The sequence below is a fragment of the Mycteria americana genome, chromosome 3 (assembly GCF_035582795.1).
Source record: "Mycteria americana isolate JAX WOST 10 ecotype Jacksonville Zoo and Gardens chromosome 3, USCA_MyAme_1.0, whole genome shotgun sequence".
NCBI lineage: Eukaryota > Metazoa > Chordata > Aves > Ciconiiformes > Ciconiidae > Mycteria > Mycteria americana.
The window spans coordinates 93,451,339-93,479,204 of NC_134367.1; the positions used below are offsets into that span (position 1 = coordinate 93,451,339).

General features: G+C 40.3%; 1 protein-coding gene across 6 annotated transcripts in view; it reads left to right on the forward strand.

The window, feature by feature from the left end:
• Positions 1-10,854, forward strand: part of LTBP1 (latent transforming growth factor beta binding protein 1) — a 203,788-nt gene extending 192,934 nt beyond the window's left edge. For all 6 annotated transcript variants that reach the window (XM_075496119.1, XM_075496120.1, XM_075496122.1 and 3 more), the window contains 3 exons: positions 3,434-3,556; positions 7,126-7,275; positions 9,828-10,854. In XM_075496119.1, coding sequence (XP_075352234.1) covers positions 3,434-3,556; positions 7,126-7,275; positions 9,828-9,997 — 443 coding nt within the window. In that variant the 3' untranslated portion in view covers positions 9,998-10,854. The remainder of the gene's footprint in view (positions 1-3,433; positions 3,557-7,125; positions 7,276-9,827) is intronic.
• Positions 10,855-27,866: the final 17,012 nt, after the last annotated feature.

Genomic DNA, 27,866 nt, shown 5'->3' on the forward strand with positions numbered 1-27,866 from the left:
TTTTGTTTACTTTACATGAAATATTATTTTGAAAGTGACCATTAATTTCTGTGACAACTAAAATGTTTTTGCTAGTTACAGATTTTCCCTTGCTCTCTGCCCCCTTACCACCTTCTTGATTTAAGTCTCTTACCGTCATCTTCCTAGGGCAATATCATGCTGTTCTCTCATTTGTATACTTGCTGCAACTTTCTGTGCAACTTTGTGTGTCATGCTTTTACCCACAAATCTTACGGCACTCTGGTCATTTAGTTCCCTTCCCTGGAAAACTGTGACCAGCATAGAGCACAGTGACCCAAAATACACTATTTTTAATTTGAACTGTAGGACATAGCATAGCAAGGGGAAAAGTTTAAAACGACAGAAATTGTACGTACACATCTGTCTTGCCATAACTTGTTATATCCTCCGGGGGGGACTCCGGGTTCATTTTTTTCAGGCATGCAAGTCTCTAGTTTACCTTATTTCAAAATGCCAGTTCTCGTGATCTTTCCAGAATGTGGCCCCCCAAATGCCTTCAGTCTTTGTACTCTCCTCTCTGCCCACCCTTTTCTTCCCTGGAAAAAAAAAAAAGACAAGCTCAGCAAGGTGGCATAGATAACTTGCCATTGTTATTTGTCCTGAATGTCTACTGTTGGTTTCTTAGGTGGGTTGCTGGTGTTCTCCTTGGGTTTATCTCCCAAGCACCTAGTAACTGAATCAACACATTACAAAAGACAAGAGATAAAGTCTACACTACTTGGATAACTAAACAGGACATACAGTATTAAGAGAGTATTATAGGTAATTCCAAATCATCACAGTATGTATCAAAACAATGATACAAATTATATATAAGGAGGATAGGTGTGCACATTCTAAAGTGACTTAAGACTATGAATGCTCTGTCAGCTTTTGTATCAAAGCTCTATATACAAATAATGTATACATTATTGAAAGATTAGAGTGTATTAACAAGCGGTTAATTAAGCATAATAGACTTCCAGATGTTAATAGATTATTACAGTTATATGTATAGCCTTGTCGAAAACCTTGATATAGTTACAACTCCTTGTAACAAATACCAAGTTTACAGCATGCCCTAAAACAGCTCTTCATCATTTTGTAGCCACTAAATTTACTTACAATGAGACCTAAAAATGCAGACATCCAGAACTTGACTGGCCAAGGACCAGTGTGGCAGGAAACAAGTTTCTACTGTCAACATTTCTTTATTCTTTTTTAGATAATAAACAACTTTGCATTGGCAAATGTGCAATATAAAATAGTCTTGCACAATCTTCAAACTACCCAACTGTCATGTACATGAGAGCTCCAGCGCTATGGATTTTCAAATGTTTTGACTGCTTCCTTCAGAAGAAAAACATTGTTTCTATTACCAGTATCACTAAAGTGCAAAATTAGCACTGAGTAATCTGAGAAGCCAATGTCCAGATTCTGTCCAATCCTTTCCATCAGATCACATTCATGTGGAAGTAGTAGTGATCCCTCAGACCTGCTTGCCTTGTCCCCTTGCCGTTCACTGACTGGTTTTGTGTGGTGGTTTCTGCCACACAGGCCAGATGAATTAGTACTTTGTGGTAGAGCATAGATTTCCTTTGCCAAGAACGTTTGTGTGCATCTGTGAGAAAGTCCTTTTACACTTCTGCACAGCCTTCTCTGTGTACATATCAGAGCCCTCGGGCATGAGTAGCTCAACACAAAACAGTGAAAGGGGTCAGTCTGAGATGATAACCTGGCTGTCCCCATACGTGGATATTATTTGGGGTTAGATGTGGGGAAGGAAGAATAGGGTGTTTCTGGTCCTATGACAGCTCTTAAAGCTATGCTCATTATCATAGTATCTCAGTGGGAAGCTGTGCATTAAGGGATGTAAGTAACATTTGCTATATGCCGTTTATTTTCTCATGCTGGCTTTCTTTCACGTGCCATGGGATGTCTCTCTTGGGCAGTGTACTTTTTTCATCTGAGAGAGGGTTGTTTGAATATAATTATTACTGTGTATAAATATATTCTGGAGGATGCACATTGGTGGAAATCACCTTGCACTTGAAGCAAGAAGGTGGTGAGATTTACAACGATTTGTAAGTTCTCTGGGGAGTTCATTCTGCAGACTCAGACTAGCACCCATGGCAGTTCTGTGATGTGCACAAACAAGCTTTGCCTGTACTGTACAGTTTTATGCACTCAAAGAGCCAAGTTGTTGACCGCAGAATTCAAACAGACTTTTTGAACACTTTGTTGTTTTCAGTACAAAATAAAACCATTCCAGGTGGAGGAGATACTACCTGTGAAAATAAAATGACAATGCTGGGCAGCAAGCAGGGCTGTGCTCTGCACTGTCTAGAGGCAGTCGGGATTTATCCAACTATTTGCTGTCTGGGACAGTTTTACACAGCATGAGGTTTCTGGCTCTGTAACCATCTGCAGTTCTTGGATTTTGTATCTGCTTAGGGCTTTTTTTCCTCTCTCTCTTTTGGTGGTTTTCTTTCCCGTCTTTACTCTGCCTGATTCTCAGAACACCAAGCAATCTTCACAGAAACAGATGCTAAATAGTCTGTAGCGACAGTAAAGGAGCACCTGGATTGCTGTATTTTAACAATGTTTCTATTTTCAAATAAATTGTCGTGTATATATTTTAGTAAATGGTAATGGAAACAGAGGTTACATATTAAATCAAATGAAAAATCAAACTTTGCATCAGTATTTCAGACATGGACTCTGACACCTAAAATGAAGAGCTGCTTTGGTCTGCTTCAACTTGTGTAGTCTAGCTATTGGAAAGAGGCAGAAAATCAGAGTATAATTATTTCTCCTGTGTATTTCCCTTTGCCCTTTGAGGTTCACAGCCAAGGAGACTTTGAACAGCACTCATACTTAATCCTGTGGTTTGAAGATACAGTTTGCAGATGAGTGTGTGCTATTTTAGAAGGATTTTCCATTCTGTGATTTCTGCAGGTTGGCTGACGGTGCCAGAAATATGGCCCCACCTGCTCCAGTTTGCTTCCTTTGGGGTGGCTTCTGCTGGCAGCCGCAATGGTCTGGGGTAGCCTTTGTTCCACCAGAATGAGGGGTGTAACCATAGCTAGCCCTGGAGAGGGGTGCATTGGCAGCGGGATACATAGCATCCCTCTGCTCTTGCTTCCCATGCAGGCCAGAAGAACCTGACCCATAACTTTTTGTACAGTTATTGACTCAAATCTATCCCTGGTGTTATCCCTATTATGACTTAATAGTCTGTGTTTGGCTCATTAACATCTTAATGACATTCTTCTTGAAGGGAGAATGCTTTGTGGAAATTGCAGATTTATGGTGTTTCTAGGAAGATAAGTTTATTTCCAGCTAATACGAACCACAGCTCACTGGGACTAACGTAATGCAGCCTGTGTTACAAGTGTGATTATTTTATATCCTATTTTCTTTCCCCCCTCAGAGGATTATGCCCAGCTGTGCAACATTCCTGTTCCAGGATCTCGACGGCCATATGGACAAGATGCTTTGGTTGACTTCGAGGAGCACTACACTCCAGAAACTAATCCATACTTTGTCGAAGACCGTAAGCAAGTTTCTCTGTTATGTAAAATACTTGAAATGAGGGTTATAACTTGGATTATTTCCCTGTAGCTGGCTTCATTCTTCTGTTTGCTTCTGAGTAATGTGGCCTATTTATGTTTTAGTTATTCCTATGACACTAGCTTTCAGTCAGGTGTTCTGGTTCAAGAGCCAGTGTTGTATAAGAGTGCAGTTGGGCTCAGAGTACAATATTAATTTTTAATATAGTGAAATAGTTTGTGCCAAGTGTACTAAATTTGTATTTACCAACAGATTTACAGCTAAAGGTCAAAAGGATTGCCAGTTTTCCTTCTCACAAGTTAATTTTCCTTTGGAGCATGGGACAGATTTCTTTGGAATGCATTTAGTTTAAAAGAAAAAAAAAAAATCCCTTCACGCCAGCTTTCCATGATTTTCCAGCAGAATTTATATGGGGAAAATGGAGAGCATGCAAGTCGTTCTCGCTCAACGGAGAAAATGTACAGCACAGTATGATTAGAGAGTATGCATGCATATAGCCTTCAGGCTAGATGGAATGGCCTGCCAAGCAGGGTGTGAGGGATTGTATACAGCATCTCAGTTGTACTTCAGGAGTATCAGGGTTCTTCATGGGTCTGGCCCAGCTCACTGTTAAGACTTGTGGGAGAGGAATGCTTACAGATCTCAGCATCGTCCTCAAAATCAGCCACCCTGTATAGGTCCAGCATATTTTGTCACAGTTTTAGAGAAGAAAAGTGGAGGTATCAGAAGGAACTGGTAACTCCCTGTGCTTTATACACATGGCCTACAAGTTGCCACTACGCTCTTTCCCAAAGTGCTTCTCCTGTACAAGGAGTTATTCTTAAAGTAACGGTAATAAGTCAAAACAGGACAGGAGGATTACAGCACACTATTAGAAGGGTGATATGCATTTCTTGCACACATTCTTGCACTTTATACATTTATACAGAACTACACAAATCAGGTTAATGAGTTCATTTCTATTTAGCACCTAAATGACCTTCTAGCTCTACACAGAATTGTAAAATGTCTTATTTCTTTATATCCAGATGATTTTAATTAAACAGTACTGATTGTTGATGTCTAATTGATATGTCACACAGATGATAACTACCAAACACAATAAAAGGCCAGAAGGACGACTTGGGTAACCAATGTGATAGCTAAAATACTGAGTGGGAAAGAAGCACTTCACGAGTTATAATCAGTGGTGAATAAATACAATAAAATTGTGGACAGTTTTGAATCCACAGCTGAGTCCACTATCTTAGGGACAGAGGCTTAATAGCTCATGTGTCTTGCTCCCATCCTGTCACTGAATCAGATACAGGGGCAAGTAAATGCATAAGAAACCCCAAAACACACAGCTGTATGATTCTGTCCTGATCAGAGGCATGTTCCCTGACAGATACAGTTGCCACATGTTTAGGGCATCAAAGACTTCTAAGTCACAATCCTGCTGCAGTCTGTATGAGGAATATGACAATACCTCCCATCCCATGGCAGGGTCATATACTTCAGTGTAATATTTGTCACCTGTGCGTAATCAACTTCTACAAAACCAAACACACGTATTAGAATTACAACCCAGATCCCATTCAGCTGTTTTGAAGTAGAATATTTTGTGAAGTAGAACTTGCTGCAAGTGATAAATATTTTGGTTTTAGCTAGTTAAAATTACAACATACTGTATTTATGAGAGAGAGAAAAAACATATGTATATATATTCTATGTCAAATAAATGATGCCTTTTCTTTATTTAAAAAATATCTATGTATTGGGGGGGTGCATTTCCCTTTCTTGGCACTGTTTGTTTTCTAAATTAGCAAAGATCTTCACTTTAAAGCACCCTCATGAGCCCTCTGCAAGGTCTATTAGAGCACTTGAGAACATAATGAAAATTGGTCAAGTTTCTTACTACATTGTAACCATACATCATGACAGTCTGCTCCATATCCTCAATGCTATTGCACTGAGATGGGATTTCCTAGGTTTGTGGAAAAGATTGTAATGTTTCCCACTTAAGGTATACTTTTATACCTCTTATGTATTGTATATGTTCTTGAGATGTGGCATATGTCAGCAAGTACTTATGTCACATTATGTGTTCAATGTCTCCAGAATTTATTCAGTGTATGACTGACCAGCATGATCCTTACTAAGAATCCCACCATGCTAGAGAAAATCCAGGATAGAAACAATATATGTAGTCAAAGGGGGGTGGGGATGGGGGTGGAAATGACAGTACAGAAGTTAAATGGAGGATGATACAGAAAGGGCAGAGTAGGAAAGGCAAAGCAGGACAAGAGGAAAAGAGGGCCTCAAGAGCCAAGTCAGGATGGAGTAAATATAAAAAGACAGGAGAACAAGTACAAGGAAAGGTAGAAATTCATATTCCTAGGTAGCATTGCAAATCTACGTTTCACAGCTGTTGCAACAATATAAATCAGTAAACATATTTTAGATAAATCAATAGTTTGTTTGTGGAGTCACTATATTAATTATATTAGTTATGGGGCAGATGGGGAGATGTATCGCACTCTACTCCACTCCAGCTCCAATTTCCCCTCCATTTCTATGCTATATATTCATTATGCAGGTAAACCTAAAACTCGCAAATGCTCTTGACTTTTTCCTCAGAAGTCTTTTTGATGTGATGGGCTGCCATCTGCAGTCCTGTTACATCTCTGCTCCATGAATAGAAAGCTAGTTAAAAAATGCGTGCAGGACTAACAGGAGCAATTCAGTCCTAGAGAGAATCTCTGAACATGTAAAAATGTCAAATAATTTTTTAAGTATAAATCCTTCCTTACACATAAAAGCATAGCTGTCAAAAAAGCCCAAAGACAGGGAGCACAAAAGGCATTGCGCAAACCACTGAATACAAAGACAACCCTTTAGCTTTGAATACTCACCATCTAGGATTATGACAAGGAGCAAGTGGTAGATTATAGGTATTTGTACTGGCACCAGTTGCTGAAGTACCAGCCAAAGGGTTGTTAACCAAAACCACAACAGGAAAGCAGTCTCTGATTTCTTCTTACTTTCCTTAAGGCAGTTGAGATTGATTTTTTTTTTTTTTTTTTAATACTTTTTCTTCTAGATAAATTAGAATGCATCTCTTCCCCTCCATGCATGCTTTGTTTTTCTAGAATACTGTTTTAAGGAACTTTTACTCCAAACTGCACTACCACTTCTTACCTTTGTTTCTATAAAGGTTGATACACATACCAATTCAAAGGTGCTATTTAGAAAACACTGATTTATCCTTTAAAAAAATATACTGTCAATTTATGCAGTTTGCTTTACAAAAAAATGGTAGATTTTAAACACAAATTAAAAACTTAAGAGTTCACAAAGTTACTCAGTTTTCATCTTGAAACATATCACAGCACTTTTCTAGCGCATGTAAAACTCCAGATGGTGCAGATCTGCTAAAGCTGACCTATTTTCTGCGAAGTCACGTCATGTTCCAGTAGACTTTTGAAAGAATTTCAGACTCTCACTATATATTTGGGTATTCTGATTCAACAGCTCTGTAACTTACTTATTTGCAATTCTTTCTCCACCCAGGTTTTCTGAACAGCTTTGAGGAGTTACAAGCAGAGGAATGTGGTATTCTGAATGGATGTGAAAATGGCCGATGTGTAAGAGTCCAGGAAGGCTACACCTGTGACTGCTTTGATGGTTATCACCTGGACATGGCCAAAATGACTTGTGTTGGTGAGGATAGCCTATTACTTCATCTTCTTCTGTTAGTCTGTCAGTTTACTCAGTCACTTGACCTAAGGAGGGGCTAGAACAAAGGAGTTACAGATGATCACCTGAATTGTATTAAAGATGCCAACTTTGTTTAATTTATTGCAAAGGCCAGTAAGTATTGTTACAGAAATAACCATGTTGGTGTTCCTCAGTTCATCTTGGTCATTACAGCTGTGTTCAGTTAAGAGCCTAGAAATGGGCAGACACACATTTGTGTAATGAAGCCTAAACTTATATCAATAATCACAGAATCGTATAGGTTGGAAAAGACCTTTAAGATCATTGAGTCCAACCATAAACCTAACACCACCAAGACCACCACTATACCATGTCCCTAAGCACCTCATCCAAATGTCTTTAAATACTTCCAGGGATGGCGACTCAACCACTTCCCTGGGCAGCCTGTTCCAGTGCTTGATAACCCTCTCAGTGAAGTAAAATTTCCTAATATCCAGTCTAAACCTCCCCTGGCGCAACCTGAGGCCGTTTCCTCTCGTCCTATCACTTGTTACCTGGGAGAAGAGACTGACCCCCACCTCTCTACAACCTCCTTTCAGGTAGTTGTAGAGAATGATAAGGTCTCCCCTCAGCCTCCTTTTCTCCAGGCTAAACAATCCCAGTCCTCATAAGACTTCTGCTCTAGACCCTTCATCAGCTTCACTGTCCTTCTCTGGACACGCTCCAGCCCCTCAATGTCTCTCTTGTAGTGAGGGGCCCAAAACTGAACACAGTATTCCAGGTGCAGCCTCACCAGTGCTGAGTACAGGGGCACGATCACTGCCCTACTCCTGCTGGCCACACTATTCCTGATACAAGCCAGGATGCCATTGGCTTTCTTGGCCACCTGGGCACACTGCTGGCTCATATTCAGGCAGCTGTCAACAAACAGCCCCAGGTCCTTTTCCACCGGGCAGCTTTCCAGCCACTCTTCCCCAAGCCTGTAGCGTTGCATGGGGTTGCTGTGGCCCAAGTGCAGGACCTTGCACTTAGCCTTGTTGAACCCCATACAATTGGCCCCAGCCCATCGATCCAGCCTGTCCAGGTCCCTCTGCAGAGCCTTCCTACCCTCAAGCAGATCGACACTCCCGCACAACTTGGTGTCATCTGCAAACTTACTGAGGGTGCACTCGATCCCTTCATCCAGATCATTGATAAAGATATTAAACAGGAGTGGCCCCAACACAGAGGCTGGAGATACTCCTTAGCTCTCCTTTTGTTGCTAATGTATTTGAAGAAGTGTTTTTTGTTGTCTTTTACAGCAGCAGCTAGATTGAGCTCTAGCTCAGCTTTGGCCCTTCTAATTTCCTCCCTGCACAACCTCGCTACACCTTTGTAGTCCTCTTGACTTGCTTGCCCCTTCTTCCAGAGGCCATAGACTCTCTTCTTTTTCCCCGAGTTCTAGCCAAAGCTCTCTATTCAGCCAGGCTGGTCATCTTCTCTGCCGGCTCATCTTTCGACACCTGGGGACAGCCTGCTCTTGTGCCTTTAACTTCCTCCTTAAAGAATGTCCAGCCTTCCTGGACTCAATAATTTAACACTAATATACAGAACAAATGTTTTTCAAAGGCTTTAGTGAGCTAAGAGGATGGAACTGGATCCAGAGTCGAAGAGTAATTTTAGGAGCAGATTTTTAGAGTGGTTGAATCACCTGAACACGCAGATAACCATTTGGTGGAGTTTGGCCCCTGATTCTCACCGTTTTCAACAGTCAACAGACCAGACTGTTCCTCTCACTCTCAAACTAGTAAATCTGCGCAACTACTAACCAGGACATCTAATGACTGTGTCTTTACTTAAAACAACAAAACACAGGAACGGCAAGTGTCAGTGAGATGGAGCAAAACAACACCTCTCAGTGTAGAAGCCTAGTACAGACCATGCGTAGGTATTTCAGTTTAATGTCTGTACTAACCTTGCTTAGCATTACGCTTCGTAACCCACAGCTGAGGTCTCCCAGCTGTATCGTAAGCTGCCTGCATGCCTTGTAATCTTTTGGGCATTATGGCAAGCTGGCATCCTTAGTGAGAAAAGATGTAGCTCCTGTGTATTTCAGGCCAGTGCTGCGCAATATTGAGTGCAGGTAGTTTGCTGTTTACAACTATTTACTTGACAACACCAACAGCTCCTAAAGTATTTAATTTTAAAAAATACAGATATTATACTAAGAACTTGGAGCTTCTTTCTTGTAAGCCACTTTTCAGTCATCACATAAAAACCTGTAAGTGGTTATTAAATTTTTTGTTTGCAGCTTAGGCTGAATTTGGACTTGGTGATCTAACAGTTTAAGGCCATTTAATACACTATTGATGTCCTATGATAACTTCCACCTCTTCCCAATAAAATACTCATCTGTTACAGCTTTTGACCCAGCCTAATTCCAACTGATCTGAACTGAAAATATAGTTCTCAGGGTATTCATACAGCATATTCTACCCCTGACAATGCTGGAAATAAATGAGTTCTGCCTACACATCAGACTTACGTGCATGTGTTTTGATGTCCCCTTTTTGCAGATGTGAATGAGTGCAATGAGCTGAACAACAGGATGTCTCTCTGCAAGAATGCCAAATGCATTAACACAGAAGGTTCGTACAAGTGTTTGTGTCTCCCAGGGTACGTACCTTCAGACAAGCCAAACTACTGCACACCACTGAACTCAGAACTAGACAGTGAACTGGAGTAGAGGAAAATCTCCATATCCTAAGCCCATATACTCTGCACTGTATAAAGAAAAGGAAGAAAAGTATTTAACTTGAGAAGAGAAGGCACCGGAGTAGCGAATGTAAGGGGAGAAAAGCATTAAAATGTGTCAAAGGTGAGACATGATGGGCTGATTGTGTATCAGCTTCACTGAAGTGACAGACCAAATGGACACATTACTCTGTATGAAAGAAACAATCAACTATATAGTGTGTTCATAAGAAAAACAAGTATCTTTGAAAATAAGCAAAAACAGTGCTGTTATTTTAAACAGAAGAGCTTTGTGGTTTTTGGTTTTGTTGTTTTTTGGTTTTTTTTTTTTTTACTATTGCTTGATTAATTTGGCATTTAAATAGTGATGGAAATATTTTATATTACTATGTCATTTTTTGATTGTTCAGTTCCTTGCCTACTGTTTCTTTTCAGACCTTTTTTCTGATCAGTACAAATTCTATGATACAGATATTCTTAGGCCATTTTATAAGAACTGTTACACAGGGTAATGCTCCTCCTTCTCTGGAACATTGGTCAGTGACTTTTTTTTAATTTGCTACTTGTCTGCCCTGTGGAGCAGGCACCATTTGTTTTCAAATGTTTATATACCTTGGCGAAAAGTCCTTATATTCATTTTGTATTCTGTATGGTTGTTACTGCACTTAAAGTCTTTAGAACCTTTCTTGCCAAGTTCAAAGCTGCTAGTGGACAACATTGGATTCCTTTTGTACATTAAAACAAAAGATTTTTAGCTCACGTCTGTATTTTAATGTGTAAATTGAACACAAGATAGATCTTGTATGATTACCCTAACATATTAAAGCTGTATATTAAAACTCAATAAAATCACCTTTTTTTTACAAAAAAGCTATTTACTAATTGTAGGCTTATTTTTTCTTTTATTGGTGTTTATATTACAAGAATCAACCCCTCAGGTGTTTACAGTACTAGAATTAATTTACATTACAATAGTTATAGGGAGTTGTCTGGCTGTTTTTTCCTTCTCCTGCTGTTTTAATAAGACCAGAATAGGAATTAGTTGATGCCTGAAGTTAGACTTCCAGAGGGAAGATTTCAAACACAGACCTGCAGAAACTGTTTGACTTGGAAGGCAATTCCCATGGAATTTTTCTTCTTTCCTGGTTTAGGCATGTTTCCCACTAAATCTGCAAATAAGGCTCTTCAGTATGATGGCCTGGTTTTCAGAAAATACTGAAGAGAAGGGGGAGAATTTCCTTTTCTTGATGAACTGTACCTTCCCATCAGCTCTATTTTTCAGTGGAAGGAGAGAAAGAGATTAGGAGACTGACAGATGTTTCACTTTGACCTTCTCCAGAGTGAAAGAGTTTGCTTTGGAAATCCCAAAACAGGTCCTTTTGACATTTTCCAAATGAAACATTTTTGCTGTCTTTTAGACCTGCCCTGTATTAAAAGGAAAAGGATAACATGAGACTTTAAAAAGTGGGTCAGATTGGGTCCAATTGTCCAAAAATTAGGCTTTTATTTCTCACTTCACCAAAAAAAGAAATACTTGTTTTGGTTCTGAATCAAATTTCTTTTCCAATATTTAGGTCAGCTACTGAATGAAAAATATCATAAGTTGTATTCCTTTCAGTACTGTGCACTCAGTAGATTTCATTAAAGCCCATGTGCCTGTTAATGTGCAGAAGCATCTGTCTTTCCCAGGGCACCTCCTCTCTATCTGCTGGAATTTGACACTAGGACTAGTGAAGATATTGTACGTTTAAGAACTGATGGTATGGTAAAATGCAAGAAAAATTTTTGAATAAAACTGTAAGGGGAGGGATCTTTAAGGAAGAGATTTTTTGTGAAGTGCCCAACTCGCCTGACTTTTCTAGACTTAAGCAGGAGAGGGGTGGAGGGCCAGTTGCTCTTCTCAGTCAAAAGAGGTAGACTACAAACACTACAGGTGCTGTATAATTACAAAAAAAAATCATTCTTGCTTACGAGTTGTGGTTAAGAAGGAAGGAAGGTCTGGTCTTACTAGGGAATTCTGTAACTAAACAGCTCTTGGTTGTCCTGCTTAAAGTTAATCCTACGGTCTTAATAAAAAACCAAAGTCACCGTTACAACCTTTCACTGGATTCAAGATGAGCTCTGGTCTGCTTTTAGCTGTCATGAAAATTCATAGACAAGACAGTGCTCCCCCCACCTCCCACTTCCAGACGGCTGCCTCCTGCTTCAGAAACTGGCTGTGGTCACCTCTGAAAGACAGCCTAGGCCCCAAAGCTGCCATTGCAATTGGCACCACAGCCTCAGATTTTCAACATCCCAGTACTCCTTCAATCCTTCCCCAGCTAGGGAGTTAAAATGGTAGTACGAGTCTCCGCTTTTCCTGGGAGTACACCAGTATGACAGCTGAGGAAGTAACACTTAAACTTCAGTACCCTTAGAAGTCTGCTTGGGGACAAACACTGTACTGAACATGTAATTCTGAGCTACAAGATTGGCTCCTTGCTGATTTATTACATCTTTTTAAAACAACAAGTTTAGAATAGCCTGGGACTTTGCCATTCTCAGACGATATACACTCTCACCCCCTTATTTTGTGTTATTTCAGACAAAAAAACCAACCCAAACCCAAGCTGTTCCACAAGCCACAAAACTAAAATGAAGCCTGAATTCCTATAACCTTTCCTTGTAACTCTCTCCTCAGCAGACTAACTCCAGCTCAAGCTCCTGGCATCTCTGCCACTCTCTATAAGCACAGGCAGCACCCATCTGCAGCTGTGGGTGCCAGGACAGGGTGACGGATGCACATGCATTGACACAACTGCTGCCAAACCAAATGTTGTCCATGCTTTCCGCATTGGGTCACTTGTCTCTAGCTGTTCATCAAACTTCACAGACCTCAGATTGTACTGGCCTTTTCGTCTCATTTGCCTTACACACGTAGTTGAAATTGGTCACAGGGTTAAAAGCTACCAGTAGGTTCAGAGAGATGGCATACGCTGGCTCTGGTTCCACAGAAAACAAACCAACTAGCAAACCTAAGCCTAAGTGGCCTCTTGGCCTATCAACGTCTGTTACCAGCAATTCACGAAAGAGGCTCTGGTGTGTCCAGCCACCTTCCATTTCCCCTGCTTGATTCAAGAGGGCAGCAGTTGACCCAAGCCCTGAGTGAAGCTTGAAAACATTCTTCTGGTTCAATAGCCTTGTCCTCATCACAGCCACACTCTTCTATTACAGACACCATATAAGCAAACAACATACTTTGTGCATGCTTCTGCCTTTCCCTTTTGCCTCTTCTTACCTCTAATATGCCTTAAAACACACACAGAGAGCCAAAAGCAGACCAAACAGCCTAAACTCCACTTACATGCCAGTGCTTAGTATTCCACGTTGCCTGGCTCCAGGCCTTCAGAAGTGCTTTAACAAAGGAACCACAATTGAAGGAATTAAGTGAAATTCAGCCGATCTGACCTCAGCCTCTCAAGCCCACCTACTTTGCCCCAGTGTAGCAAGGCTGGTTCTGTCATTTCACCTGAAAAGCTGCAGGGCTCAGGAATACAATTTTGATTCATAGTTAAGCAAACATTTTCTTAACATCATTAAGACCAGGGATTGGACACCATGGATGTAGCCATTTACTTGTTACAAGAGCTGTGGTTTAGGTGAGAGCCCTAAAAATAAAGAAACCACCATGTACAATTCCACAATTCAAGTTTCTGAGTGCAGCAGAGTCTGGAACTGATTACAATTTATACCAAGTGGCACCAATACTTTTTACATCCATATGGACCCTTTAAAAAAAATATTAGTCCTTTTTCAGCCAGCCATTTCCTTGCTACAAAAAATAAAATTGCTGACATGGTAGAACTGAATTCTGCTAGTTCCCTTATAATGCTGCTGTGTTAATGAGAATGAAGTTACTACAGAACTAAAGTGACACACGTTTCAGCTAGAAAGACATTTGATATGAATAGATACTTTCATGTTGGGATGCTATTCAGTGAAAAATTAGCCAATGTTAAAACTACTCAAAATGAGCGCAAACGTTCCTTGGGAAAAAACAGTCACAGCTGGACAGATCATTTCAATCCAAGAGACAAAACTGGCAGTCATGACAAATATTCAGCTAGTCAGTGGCAACTGGCGCACTCAAATTCCTGACTAAGAGAAGTCCTAAAATGCTGAAGGCACCAAAGTGGTTGTCATGACCTATTAGCTCCCAGTGATCCTCACCCTCATGGGGGTTTGAATCTGAGTTTTGGGTTCCTCACTGCCCCGTGAGTGATGTCCATATGGCAGCAGAGGGGCTCCTGGCTTTGGCACTCTTTCCTAACTTCTCAAAAAGGAAAGGTGACAGATCCCATTAGAGTGTGTCATGGGCCTGATCTGGCCAGCAACTGAACCACAGTGCATTCCTTCAAAGTGCACAGCAAACTTAAAAACCCCACTGCTGCCTCTAGAAGAAACTACAGCATTGTTCTTTTAATAATGCCACCCACTTTGAAGAGTGGTTTGTACTTGCTGGGGACTCTGCTAACACCAAGCAGGCGAAGGGAGCTATTAAGGAGCAATTCAACCAAAGAAGAGGTGAATTGCTGTGTGTCACAGAGGCTACTGCTCACTTCTGAGATCATTATTTGGTATTTACATAGCTTTTTCTATCAGAAGATCTGAAATTTACCTAGGGAAGCTAAGTGATGTGTCCAAAAGAGAAGCAGAATAACTAAGAGTGAGTGAATGAGGAGAATCAGCCATTTGCTGAAGGCTTCCTAATGAGTGACAATGTCAGCCTGGAAGAGAGTAACAGCATTCTTTGGGAGAATGCCAAGGACTGGGCTACAGTCACTGCATTCGCCTGCAGGAATAACCTCACACAGCAGGAGAACTAGAAAATTTGGACCCTCCTGGGGCACCACCTCCACAGCTGGCACAGGCTGTGTCTGCACACCAAGCTGTGAAAGATCTTGAACCTCAACACCCCACCACCCCCGCCAATCTTTACCATTTGAGCGCCCATGTACCAAAAAGAGAACATGTGTTGAAACAGGATTATCCTGTGACGACCTGCATTAATAAGTTATTTTACTATCTGGTGGGGAAAGAATGGTGTAAACCAAAGAAATGCAGGATGTCAGCCATGTCAGATTTCCTTCAAGATCACTGATTCACCAGATATGTATTTTAACTCAGAGACTCTTAATGGAAGTCTTCAGGCTGTGTTCTGTCCCAGCTGTGTCTGGGGCTTGCTGTGATTGCTCTGCTCTTCTCCCTCTCAAGCTGTAGGGCTGGGAAGATACCTCTGTGCCTCAGCAGCTGAGCAACCTCACTGAACTTTGAAGTTTGCCCTGCCCGAAGCAGGAGATTGCACTAGGGGCCTCCAGAGGTCCCTTCCAAACTACATTCTTCCATGAGAGGAGGCTGTGACCTGACACAGCAGCCTCTGCTCCCTATCCTTATGTGAGACAGAGAACCTGACAGAGGGGATGTGACCCCTTTCCCTTCTTCTCCCACACCTAAGCACATGCCAGGAGCATGCCTTTCACTTTGGAGAAAACAGAACACCAATCTGCTCAGCCCGTCTCAGGAGAATCCCATCCAGAAGGAGCATTACGCACAACGTGCACTGTTGCTTGCTATCGACCAGTATGTTCTTGAAGAGTTAAGTGACAACCTCAGGTAGAAGGGAAGTTCTGCAGTAAAGTTTTTGTCCTGACAAAAGACCCAGAGGAGGGAGGAAATTAGGCTATTCTTATTTCTTTCTACACTGACTTTCCCTTCCTCTCAAGTCATGCTTCGCCACACACTGCTTTCCATTAGCTCTGAACCAAGGGGGATGGAGAGGATACTGCTAGCCAGCATGGAAAATTTCTACGTGACAATTTCAGCATCACCTCCAATCCCTATCTACTCACGCTGCCAGGATCCGTTCTGGGCTGGATTGTACAAAGCACTCCATATTGATTTAGCTCACCTCCCACCAAAACCCGTGGCACCTCCATGGATTCCAGTGGGAGCAGAGCAAAGGCTGTGCCAAGATCTTTTGAAAAATCCCACCATGTGTGTTTAATGAGGAATGTCTCTGGCAGAAAAGTTTTTGAGTACAGCTAAGCAGATTTTTTATTTCTTTCACATTAAAAGTTTAATTTCTGCCACTTCTCATCCAGGAGGTAACTGCCCGGAAGGGTGGGTAGGACCTGTTCCAAAATCCCCAGCAGGACATAGCCTGTTTCCATCTAAAACTGAATTAAACTTTCCTGTCATCTAAATGGTCCCTGTCACTTTGTGAGTGGGCACCATTCTCATGATCCACACCTCCCCTTCCTGCTGCAAGCAGCCATCCAGCTCAGCTCTGACCACAAGGGCATTCCCTACTTTCTGTCCCATTTGATACCCCTTTCCAGGGCCAGTCCTCACTGCAGTCCTGCTTCTGCTTTTCGCCTCCAGCACATCCTGTCATTTGCTCATGACCCGAAGCCTCGGCATGCCATGCACCCATTCCTTCCTGTTCATCGGCACTGGACTCCACAAAGTAGTTTTCAGTCTCTAAATACAGATTTGGCATGTGGTGAAACTGATAGCTACTATCCGGTACTTAGAAAAATCTTCCGCCAAGGTAAACTGATCACATCTGTCACAGCGGTCTCTCTCCTCACAGAAACAGGAGGCACCACCACCAAGTCAACTTTGTATTCTTCCCAAAACTACCCAGAGAGATGTGACATGTTCATTTTCCTTCTTTTACCACAAGCAAGAAATTTCAAGTCTGCTTTTAGCAATGAATGTATTCTTCTTTGGCCTACAGCATCACCAAACTGAGCTGAATAGCAAACGTGGAATAAGGAAGTTTCAAAAATAAAACAGGAAAGGGAAATCCTTTGATTTGTACAACAGTGAGATGAATGAACATGGAATTTTCATTCACATTTACTCATGCTTAGATGTTTTTTCCAAAACCTAAAGAAAAATAGAGAATTATTATTTTAAAATTCCCTTAAGATGAAAAGAAAAAAGAAAGGAACTACATTAACTATATTGATCATTGCAATGTTAGTTCATTTCGGTACATGGAATATAAAACAAAGCAGATGATAGGGAGCTTTTGAGGGTTTCACTAGTGAATGAAACAATACATAGTGCATCCAAACATATATATTAATTTCACATCTGGTAATAGTTCTGGTATTGGGTTATTCCACCAGAAGGCAACAGTAACTATTTTTAGCCAAGCTGGCCCTTACTTTATCCAGTAAAACTTGGTTTATGTTTGAGTGTTTGCTAAAAACGTTACATCTGCCACATCCTAGACCTAACAAAACACTTGCAAATGTGTACCACAAGGAAGATAGTCCAGGAAAATCTAACACTCTAGGTATTTTCCCCTGTCTAAACACCTAACTCAAAACAGCTCCAAGAGACTCAGCAGCATACAGGGCTCAAGGGCAAGGACCTTGAGCAAGAGCTCCTTGCATGTGGTCTACCAGCCTCCAGGCAGACCAAACAAAAGGTCCCTGCAGTAGCTCTCTCTCACTAGGATTCCCTTATACTTCTAATGTCTCTGTTTCAGTTCTCTGATTTCCACTGTCATCTCTTCATTCTTCTGTACAAGTGCAATTGACAGTATCTGTTAATATCACTGTATTAACATTTTCCCACCTAATTTTGGTGCAACTCCACTGACTTCAGTGACTCACACAGGGAGTAACTGTGCTCCCAATACATAAAGAACCACAGCAATTTTCTAATGCTTCAAAATTTCAAAAAAATAAAATAATTCAAAACTGTGAGGAATAAAGTGTTTAAAACCTTTTGAAAGAAATCTAGCAATGCTGGAGAAATTTGCTAATTATACCTTTTTTTCTATGTTTCAAAACAAGTAGTATCTCACTGAACCCTTCCAACGCCCCTGTTGGCAACATGAAACATGAACTAAAAGGTAATTAAAGGGCAAATAGTAAGAGTCAAACCAAACTTTTTAAACTCTGGGGTTTGGGGGTTTAAGTTATCTTTATATAAAGCAGTTTATTGTAGGATCATAAATGGGATGAAGTATCAGCAGCCTGCAAAATTTATTAATTTTATAATTAATAAATATTAATAAAAGTTAATAGAATTCTCCCATTGCACAACCACCAGAAGATCTGAATCCAGTACCAGCTGTTCAACAACTGGACAGACATATAAGCAAATATCATGAAGACCTGAAGATACAGTAGGACAGATTAAGCCCTTATAATTTGTTTGGGCTGAAAACTGCAGAAAAGAGGAGAGCTCCGGGGAAGCCTGCTGTTCACGGGTTTTAACAGCAAAGATACTTTTTCTCCTGCCTTTGTCACTAGAGGTCAGCACAGCATCTGAAGTGCCACACTGTTCACGTTTAAGGAATGATAAGAAAATGCACAACTCTGATAGAGAAACAGTGGTCTTAAGCACCTCCAAGAAGACAGAATCTGTGTTTCTGCAATGGGAGAAATGTGAAGCCTCAGAAAAAAGAAGAAAACAGCAGCAACCTAAAAGCCTGAACCAAAAATCAGAGTAAAAGCATGCTAGAAGTTTAAAGGTTCCCACAGAGCAATTAGAGTCTAACAATGGCTATTTTTAAAACACCCATTAGCCTAAAGTAAAAGCTGTCACCTAAAAAGCCCAGCTGACTAACACTCTGAGGACTCTTCCTGATGCATGAGAAATAAACTATTTAATCTCCCTACACAACAAAATTCCTACCGCAGGCTGTGAGCAGCTGGTCTAGCTTGTGTAAAGTTACCTCATACATGCAGGTCAAAGAGACAGGGAAAACATTAACTGCACCGGAACAATTCCTAGGAATGCAGGGAAAAAAAAAACCCCACAAACAGACACTCATCTTCCCGACACAACAAAACAGATATCCACTGTGTGATTCTTGTCCCCATGAAGTCACTAGAGAAACCTCATGGTTAGGGAGTCTCACTGTGCACGCTGCTATTCCTTTCCCCGGGGGCCTCTCAAAGGCCCGACGGCTGTCAGCCAGGAGGTGACACGCTATCACAGCACCTGACAGGAACCATGAAGGAGCAACTCTTCCTCTTTCTTTTAGAAGAGGAGACTGCGGCAGTCAGCTGCTCTCAAGACAGGTGCAAGCAACAGAGATTTGGCACTGAAGAGATGTCACCTTGTGGCAGGCCAAATCACTTGCTTCCCCTCTCAGCACATGTGCCAGAAAAGGGGTCCGTGTTCCAGTATGATTTATGGTGTTCAATTCACTGCTCCAGCAGAAGACCACATGTTTGTCAGTATGACCCAGACTCCAACAGAGAACTGTGTAGCTATACCCCAAAAAGCAAGTTAGTACAGACTGCCCTACCTCAAATGGCAGCAAAGGGGCTTGGACTACAGTGTCTTCCATAAGCTGACACAACAGCATTTAGCACAACTTAACTTGTCTCCCCTGTTCTGGCAGATACAAGAAAGCAACACCTTGAAATCCAGAAATGTTTGGTCAGCAAATGGAAGCCCCTTGGAAGAGTGGCAAAGGAAACTACAGGAGAATAAATTCACACTGACATATGGGGAAAGTAACTCATCTTGGTCAGTGAATTGCAGCAAGGGGAAACTAGTGTAAATGAGAACCTAACTCCATCAGCCCAACAAAAAGCAGATGGATTTTAGCCATTTTAAAGTATTTTCTTTCCTAATCTATACCTGGCCTATGAGGGATAAGTAAAATGGTGTGCACCCAGCTTCTGGCAACCATGAAAAAGTTAACAGATTCCTGTACAGAAGCCTTTTTGCTAGAGATGCATTACCTGTAAAACACATTATTGCTCTGTTATTAGTACATTATACACAAAGGAGAAAACAATTTGTCATAGCTATATGTTTTCTCCCTTTTTTTTCTTGGAAACTCCAATTCTAAAAGACACACATTAAAATAAATACAAGAGTAGAAAAGTGGCCTTTTGAGATCAAATATCTAAAGGCTGAAATGCAGGACTATAATGCCTGAGGTCTTCTATCCATTACTATTACCTTTGAGTCATAGTGCATGGGAGTCAAAAATGGGCACCTTGTTGTGCCACGTGCTGTAAAAAAGGCTTTCTCTCAACAGAGGTATAAAATGAGAAAATAAGATGGATACAGGTGGAAAAAGTATACATGCAAATAATGAGATAATGCTAGTAATAGTGAGAGCAGCTGCCCACCCTGTACAAACAAGGGATGCTGTCAGGAATGGGGACTTCTGACATGGCATCCTGAGCAGCCAGGAGAGCAGAGAAGCCACCCACAAAGATGGGCAGCACCAGAAGAACTTGTTGGAGGTAATTTCTGACAGTTCAAAAACCTGTTGAAATTTTAAGTAGCTCCTTTTACCTTCCTGGAACAAAAAAACACCTGCTTCCCTGCAGCAACAGTGTTGACATTTTTGGAGGATGGTAGGACAAAGGAGAGTTTTGAAGAAGAACAGTGAGGTAATGTTGCAGTTGTTTATAGTAGCTTCTCGCAAGTGAGGGAGAAAACACAAGGGTGCTTGCATGTAAAATTTACAAGTGGGAACATAAGATGAAATCATGAGCTGGCTGGAAGCAAAGATCAACTCTGCTAGACTAAATTACGTACACCCTAAGCACGACAGAAGTAGAATGCAAAGAACCTTGAATACAAAGATGTGACTGAAAAGGGAATAGGAGACAAGTAAAATACAAGGGGGAAAAAAGATGAAAAGCAGAAACAACCAACAGAATAAGCTTTCCAGATAAAAGTATTACTTCCTGTGAGACCTTTGGCAAGTTACTCTATTTCCTCATCAATACCACGGAGATAATGTTTCCTGCTGTCACCACCTCCCTAAAAGCTTTAAACTCCTGATTGTTTGTACAGAAATCAATCACAGAGAAGAGATGGGGATGTACAGAAGGTTTGGGCCTTAAGAACTTTAACATTTTGTAAATGGAGCTTTAACTTTAATCTTCACTATTATGCTGCCATCAGTTTTAATGTATGTTGTTTAAGGAACAGAGAAAAAAATATACATTGCGTTTTAGTAAGCAAGAAGGTGAAAAACAAATTAGACTTCTATTCATATTCTCACTTCATTACCACACAACCAGTCTAAAACACAGAGAGTTTATGGCATGAGGGATTATAGACCACAACTGTGCTAACCTCATGAGGCCACAAACACACAGGGCAGACAACCAGCACATTATCTTCTACGTGTATGTTGACTCACAGCTTGACTATGACCTGTGGTTTTCCCTGACTTCTTTTTTTAAGATCACAATGAACTGTTCTTCAGCTTGCCCCATAGCTGTAAGCGGCAGATCTGTTAGGATATTTCTATGTTTTGATGATTTGCTTGAGTGGCGGAGGGGAGGAAAACAATACATTTTCTATACAGTGAATATAAGCTACAATTAGAAAGGCCCTTAAACTCACAGCTCCTCAGCTGCTATAAACTGCACAGATCCATTGAAATAAATTGGCCAGATTCCCCAGACAGCTCAAATCAGTGTTGCTCCACTGAAGCTGATGAAGCAACACCAATTTGTAGAGGCTAGGGATCTGGCCCACAGCCTGCACTGCAGTCCAGACAGACCATCTGTGTTTAACAGGATCAGAAATCAAAAGGAAATTCTGTGTCCTTATAATTTACTCAAAACTATTGAGGCAAGTGATTTCCACGGTGTTAAGTCAGGTAGACTAAACAGGAGCTATATGAGATAAAAACTGATTTTTATCTTCCTGAGTATATCTTTACCAGGAAAAGTTATGTAATTTCTTGCAACATATTCCATGAGGCAATGAAACGTGAAGGCAAGAAGGAGACAATTGAGGAGAGAAGAGGGACAGGAATAACACTATAAAGAATTCAAGCTATTTAATGAATTATAAGCACAACAAACTAGAGTGTCCTGCCCTGCTCATGCTGACTTTATATCAAACCCAGTCCCACTGATGTCAGTGGAAAGAGTGACATAACACAATGCTGCTCAGCAGCACAAGGGAGGGGCAGCATAAAAGCAGAGGAGAAGGCTCAGATAGTTCAGCTTTTTATTTTGGAAGCTGCCTGAGAAGCTTCCATATTCAAATTTCATGGGAATTTGGACACCATTTTTACCATTCTAATCATGAAAAGCCTGATGCAGATCTAGAACTAACTCAGAAATCAGCACTAGGGGGGAAACCATATCAAAGTGTCTAGATTCATGTTTCGTGGCTCACTGGTAGAAATCAAGATTATTTGTGTGAAGCCCCTTTGAGGTGTCCACCAAAAAACAGTCCTTTTGTCATGCTGCCATGGGATAGCTCAGTCTAAGTTTTCTGTAGTGAAGAATTCATGATTCTCTTTACACGAACAAGCTGACTCTGCACACAGGAACTCACTGAAAAGAAAGAGTTTGCTTATATCCTTAACACATGCACGCATGCATGTATTTTCAGGGCACAGAGTGTAAATGAACTGTGAAGACAAGATGCACTGAATTCCAGGGGACCAGAAACACACCCACAAGTTATGGCCACCACAGTGTTACTCTGCATCTGCTCATGCAGCCAATATTTGTCCTAGAGTCTAATGCATAAGAAAGACTAGTAAGAACGGGGCTGTGAGAGAAAATACATGTCTTCTGCTTTGACACAGAAAAATTTAACTGCACCTTACAAGCATCTGCCCTCAGCAACTCTTCCCCACCCTGCTCCTAGCTCTCTTGTGGCTCCACCAGCTACCTAATCAATCCCCAAAGGAAACTCTCAAGTGGAAACTCTGAAGACCTCTCTCAAGACAGACTCTCTCCTCAAGACTGCAAGGGTAAAGTGGGAGTGAAAAAGTTTGCACACTGGGTGAGAATTTCTTCCAGTGTGCAAAGTCAGAATGACAGAGAGAAATCCTGCTTTAACCTTGCATTCTATTTTTAATGTTTGGAGTTGTTTTGAATGACATTGAGAAAGAATGTGTGTGTTTGAAAGAAAGGCTACCAGCAAAATCAGTGCAAGCAGGCTCCTGCAATTGGGCTCTACTGACACTGTGCTGAGACAAGGCAGGCAGCTATTCAAGACTAAGCCTCTCCAGGGCTCTGGCAGTGCTTGGTGCTAACTGCACCACAGCACACAGAGAATGTGTAATTCAAATTCAAGTCTGTAACCACTAGCAACTCACTGAGCAGATTTAAGATTTAAACTAAACTACATTTGAATAAAGGTATGCACAAGTGAAATACTGCTAAGCAGCTTTGCATTTCAGTGCTGTTATATTGTGGAGATCAACTTTGAAGAAACAGGGTTAGTTAGGCCTATTCCACAGCTGTTCCATAACAATGAATTCAATCAACTTTTACACTTTGCCAGTCCTTCAGTCTTGGTCTAAGGTCTGAAAGAGCCAGAAAGACTGCAGCTTGCCTTCAGTCATCTCTACAACAGAATCTTTTCAGCCAAAACTGGTTCCATGCTTCAGCTGAAGTCAGTATTTGATCCACTGTTCACTACAAAGAATTATATTCCTCTTTGTCAGATTTGTAGTATGTAATCTGCAAAGATCGACATCTTCCTAAGACTTTAAACCTGTCTGCTAATTACTAATATTAACACAAGAAAGAATTTCATAAATATTGTAACTTTCAGGTCCTTCTTTAAATTAAACTACTGATTTTGAGAGGAGTTTTGCTTGGAGCATTCTATTTTGGTTTAACTTTATACAAAAGTACTTTCAAGGAAAACCTTGGTCTTGAGTTATTATTAATTTTCAATAAATCAACAAGAATGTTTATTCACCCACCACTTGTATGTCTCTTCTTTTTTCATAAACAATCACATTCTTGTCATGAGAAACAGGATCTTTGCAAAGTTCAACAAGGCAGGCACTTTACTGAAGATGCTCTTGATTTTTATATAAACTCTTCTGGCATCATCTAGTCTACCTAAAGCTAACACAGACTTGCAAATTCATACATAAAACACCATACCAGCTAACAGTCATGATCATTGCCTACATAGTATGACTGAAACAAAAGGTTTAAAGTTTTCTAAATTCCTCAAATGCCACAGGTCCTTAACTCTCACCACTTTCAGCAGGACTCGTATGTGTATATTTCACCTAGAAATCTTAAACAGAGGAAAAATCAGTTGTCCACATAGCAAGACTTATCTTTTAAGTCTCGACCTTCCCACTAAGATAATCACCAATCCCAAACAATGCATTACAGTCTTAACTATCTTCAATAAGCATGCTGCTATTCTAACATGAAACTACCACTGTAAAGACCAGCAGAAAGCTTTTTTACAGCAATTTACCTAATTTGTATAAATTGAAGGAAAGGCATGTACCTCAGATAGCAGAAAAAGTGGGAATAGGGAGAAGAGATAAAGAGCCAGGTTAAGTACAGAACTATATTATCTTAACTGAATATAATGTGAAAATGGTTAATTTTTTTTTTAAGCTTGACAGGGCCTTAGAAAGCTTGGTATGTATTTTTAAAACTACTATGCTGAAAATAATTAAAATTGGAAAGCCTCTGATCAAAAAACTGACCCAAAGCCCATCAAAATCATTCTTTATCTCTAATTCATAAAACGTATTTGAGGATTTTAACATAGCTGCTATTCAAGAGCTGTAGCTGCATAGCCATCCTCATTGAATACATCCACAACAATTCTGTTTCCCTGCATGTAAATGCACTTAGTTGCTTAAACACTTCCAACCTCTTAGTCTCTGGCTTGAGGCTGCAGGGTAAGTTTCACTGAGGAAGAAAGTACTCAGATGAAATGATGACTCACGGACTTTAAACATCGTTCTTACGCATGCAAGATCTGCACCTCCTATAACACATATTTTGCCATCCTAAAATGTTAGCCATCTTCATCCTCTTTTCTAACCCAAAGAAAATCTTTGTTCCAACTCTCCAGTCTGAAACAATTTCAAAGATTTAATCAAAATTAAATACTTAAGGGAAGTGATAATTACTCAAGAGACTAAGGTCAAAAGGCCTAGAGCTACTGTGTCTCCTCATTTTTTTGTAGAGTACAAAAGATGACATGCTAGCATGTTTTTTTGAACAAGTGTTTTCCTCACGCAAGAGACCTGTATCTGCAGAGCAATCTTTATCAAATTATTTTACTTATATTGGCGGGGGAGGGCAAAAAAACCTAAGATCTTTCCTTTGTTTAAATGCATTTCCTGCCTTCCTTACTGCTATAGACTGTGTTGTGGCAGGCCTATTTATAGTCCAAAGAAAGGAAAAAGCACCACTGGAGGCAGGAAAACTAAGTTGGGAAAGAATAGAAGGAAGTGTGGTTGCCATTTAGCCAAACAATCTAGAACTAATTGAGCTCAAAAGAGCCTCAGCCTCAGTGAAGCTGCTGGGAGTGAACAGAGCACAATCCTGCTTCTCTCTCCAGGGCCCTGCTAGGGCTGCTGAGTGTGAGAGTCATGTACAGGACACTGCCGGGCAGCAAATAATCTCAGCATCTCAACACCGTGAGAAGAACTCTTTAAAAAAAAAAGGAGTGTGCTGAAAGTTAGATACCTGTCAAACTGAGGTAAGTGTCTCCTTCTGGCATTTCTGCTTGCTGCATTCTCCATGTCTTTTCAGATGCAGCCAGACTGGTAAATGAAAACAGAATGAGCTTTGGAGAAGGAACTGTATCTGATTTTTAGATAAAGGTTTGGCAGGATGTCTGATTTTTAGATAAAGAAATCTGAATTCAATTATGGGTTCTTCAGAACTTTCCTTAAGCAAAAGAAGCCTTTGCCACAAGATAACTTTGCTGTTTTCCTCACCTGTATTGTGTTCATCTTATAATCTGCAATTAAGCACTAAATGGAAACTATATGCACTTGATGGAAACTATATGCCCTAAAGAGAAATAATGAAGTCAACTCTGCATTAGGTTAAATATATAGATTGAGAGACAGAGAGAAGGAGGGAGAAGTGTATGTAATATATATTTATACAAGATGTGTTAATTTAGAATACATTAACATATCAAAATATATATAATTTATAATTGAAATTTTGTGAGAATTTAGTCTTATACTCATGAGGTACATTTGAAGGTAGGAATTTAGCCAAAATTAAAGCACCTGAAAGTTTCTATAGTTTTAGAATTTATTATGGCAGGTAATTTGTGTGTGTGTGCGCGTGTGCATGCATAAAAATATACTATATGTAGATATCGACATATATTATTCATTGTGGTTTTGCATTGCAATACCATGTAGTTGCCATTCTGAGGTCTAATTTAAACTGACAGTAGAATATGAGTAGAAATTTTTAATCTGCTTATTTTCAGATACTATACACAGAGTTACACTATCATGACTGCATGTGTAAAAAGCTCCATTTTAAGACTTACCAGTGTACAGACCATATTAATTCACTGAATTAGAATCATCAAGACAGACTTTTAGAGGGAAAAATGAAAAGTTATTTTAAGATTGTGTTTGATTTCTTCGATTTCCAACATGTCCTTTGCTCTTCTAACAAAGGAAATGCTGTTGTGATTTGAAGGCAGGAGGATAGAAGCTGTAGAATACTAGATTCATGATTTCATCATGCGATTTTCATCTTCTTTGAACGATCTATGAGAATAACCTTTGTGTTAGTCTCACTTGTGTTAACACATTACCTCTATGCATATGCCATTCAGATTATTAATTTGTTATTCAGATGTTGCTTAGGATTAGTGGTTTATTGTAAAAAGTTGCTGGTGAGTAAAAAGGAAGTGTGATGTGTTGTTATTCTACAGTATCCCCGTAGGATGCTATTATGTTTAGAGTCTGTTATTGTGAAGATAGCAAGGCAGGATGTCATCCATGTAGGTGAAAAGCTGCGATAGAACAATTGTAAACAGCAGCAGTCAGCTGAAAATCTGATCCAGGGAGGTGCCAAGCAGCAACTCCAATGAAGCAGATGTTAGTCAATGCTTATAGAAAGGATCAGGCTTTTCTTTGTCTGATTTCAAAGTACTCAGTTATTTACAGTAATTCTCATTTCCCAGAGGTTATAAGCCTGGTCTTGTGAAAAATAACACACTTGTAATGGGAGTAAAAATAGAAGCCTGTACAGATATTTGCAAGAGAAAGCTCTTTAAACTGCAATTTAAGTAACTAGCATAGCATGCTCTCATTCAGGTAACATTCCTCGCTTTGAATTTTAGTAACTGATTCCCCTGCACAAAGACTGAGCAGAAACCAAAACAAGGATTTTAATAAAAAATTTTAAGATTAAACTGTGTAACCACTGTTACACTAGATAAGCTTTTGTAAAACTCATAGGATGGAGGGAAGGAATGGAGGCAAATCTGCGGATAAATACTCACCCAAGCAAAGCAGCATTGCAATTTCTGCTGTTAAACAAATGCAGTAATTTCCCTGAGATGTCAGTCGCACAGCTATTGCAATACAGCTGAACAGCAAACACTGGATCATTCAGATTTACTCAGGTCTGCAGCACTCACCACAACATTATTTTAAAGCTCGATATCACTCCATGAATGTAGCAAAACAGAGACCATTGCTTAGCTTTAGGAAGATCATTTGCAAATCAGCCAGTTACAATGTAATTACACAGGAAGAGGTGATAAAATAATGTACTAATGCACTTTCACATTTATCTGTGGAAAAGACATTATAGATGGTACTTAGAAATTGCCTAATTAATACTCTTAATAAATTCATATCCTTAATGAAGAATTAACAGAACAAATTCTGATGAGAGGCACAGATGCAAACCCACTGAAGCCAAGAGAGTTGCTCACACCACTGAAAACAGAGTCTTTGTTCTGAAGATAAGGACAACGTACTCCACGGGCTACTCAACTAGTTTCTATTTCTTACAGTATGCTGTATAGGGAACATGACAGTAGCTTGAAGCTACCCTACTCTTTCTTCAATCCCTTCTCCCATTTTGGCATCT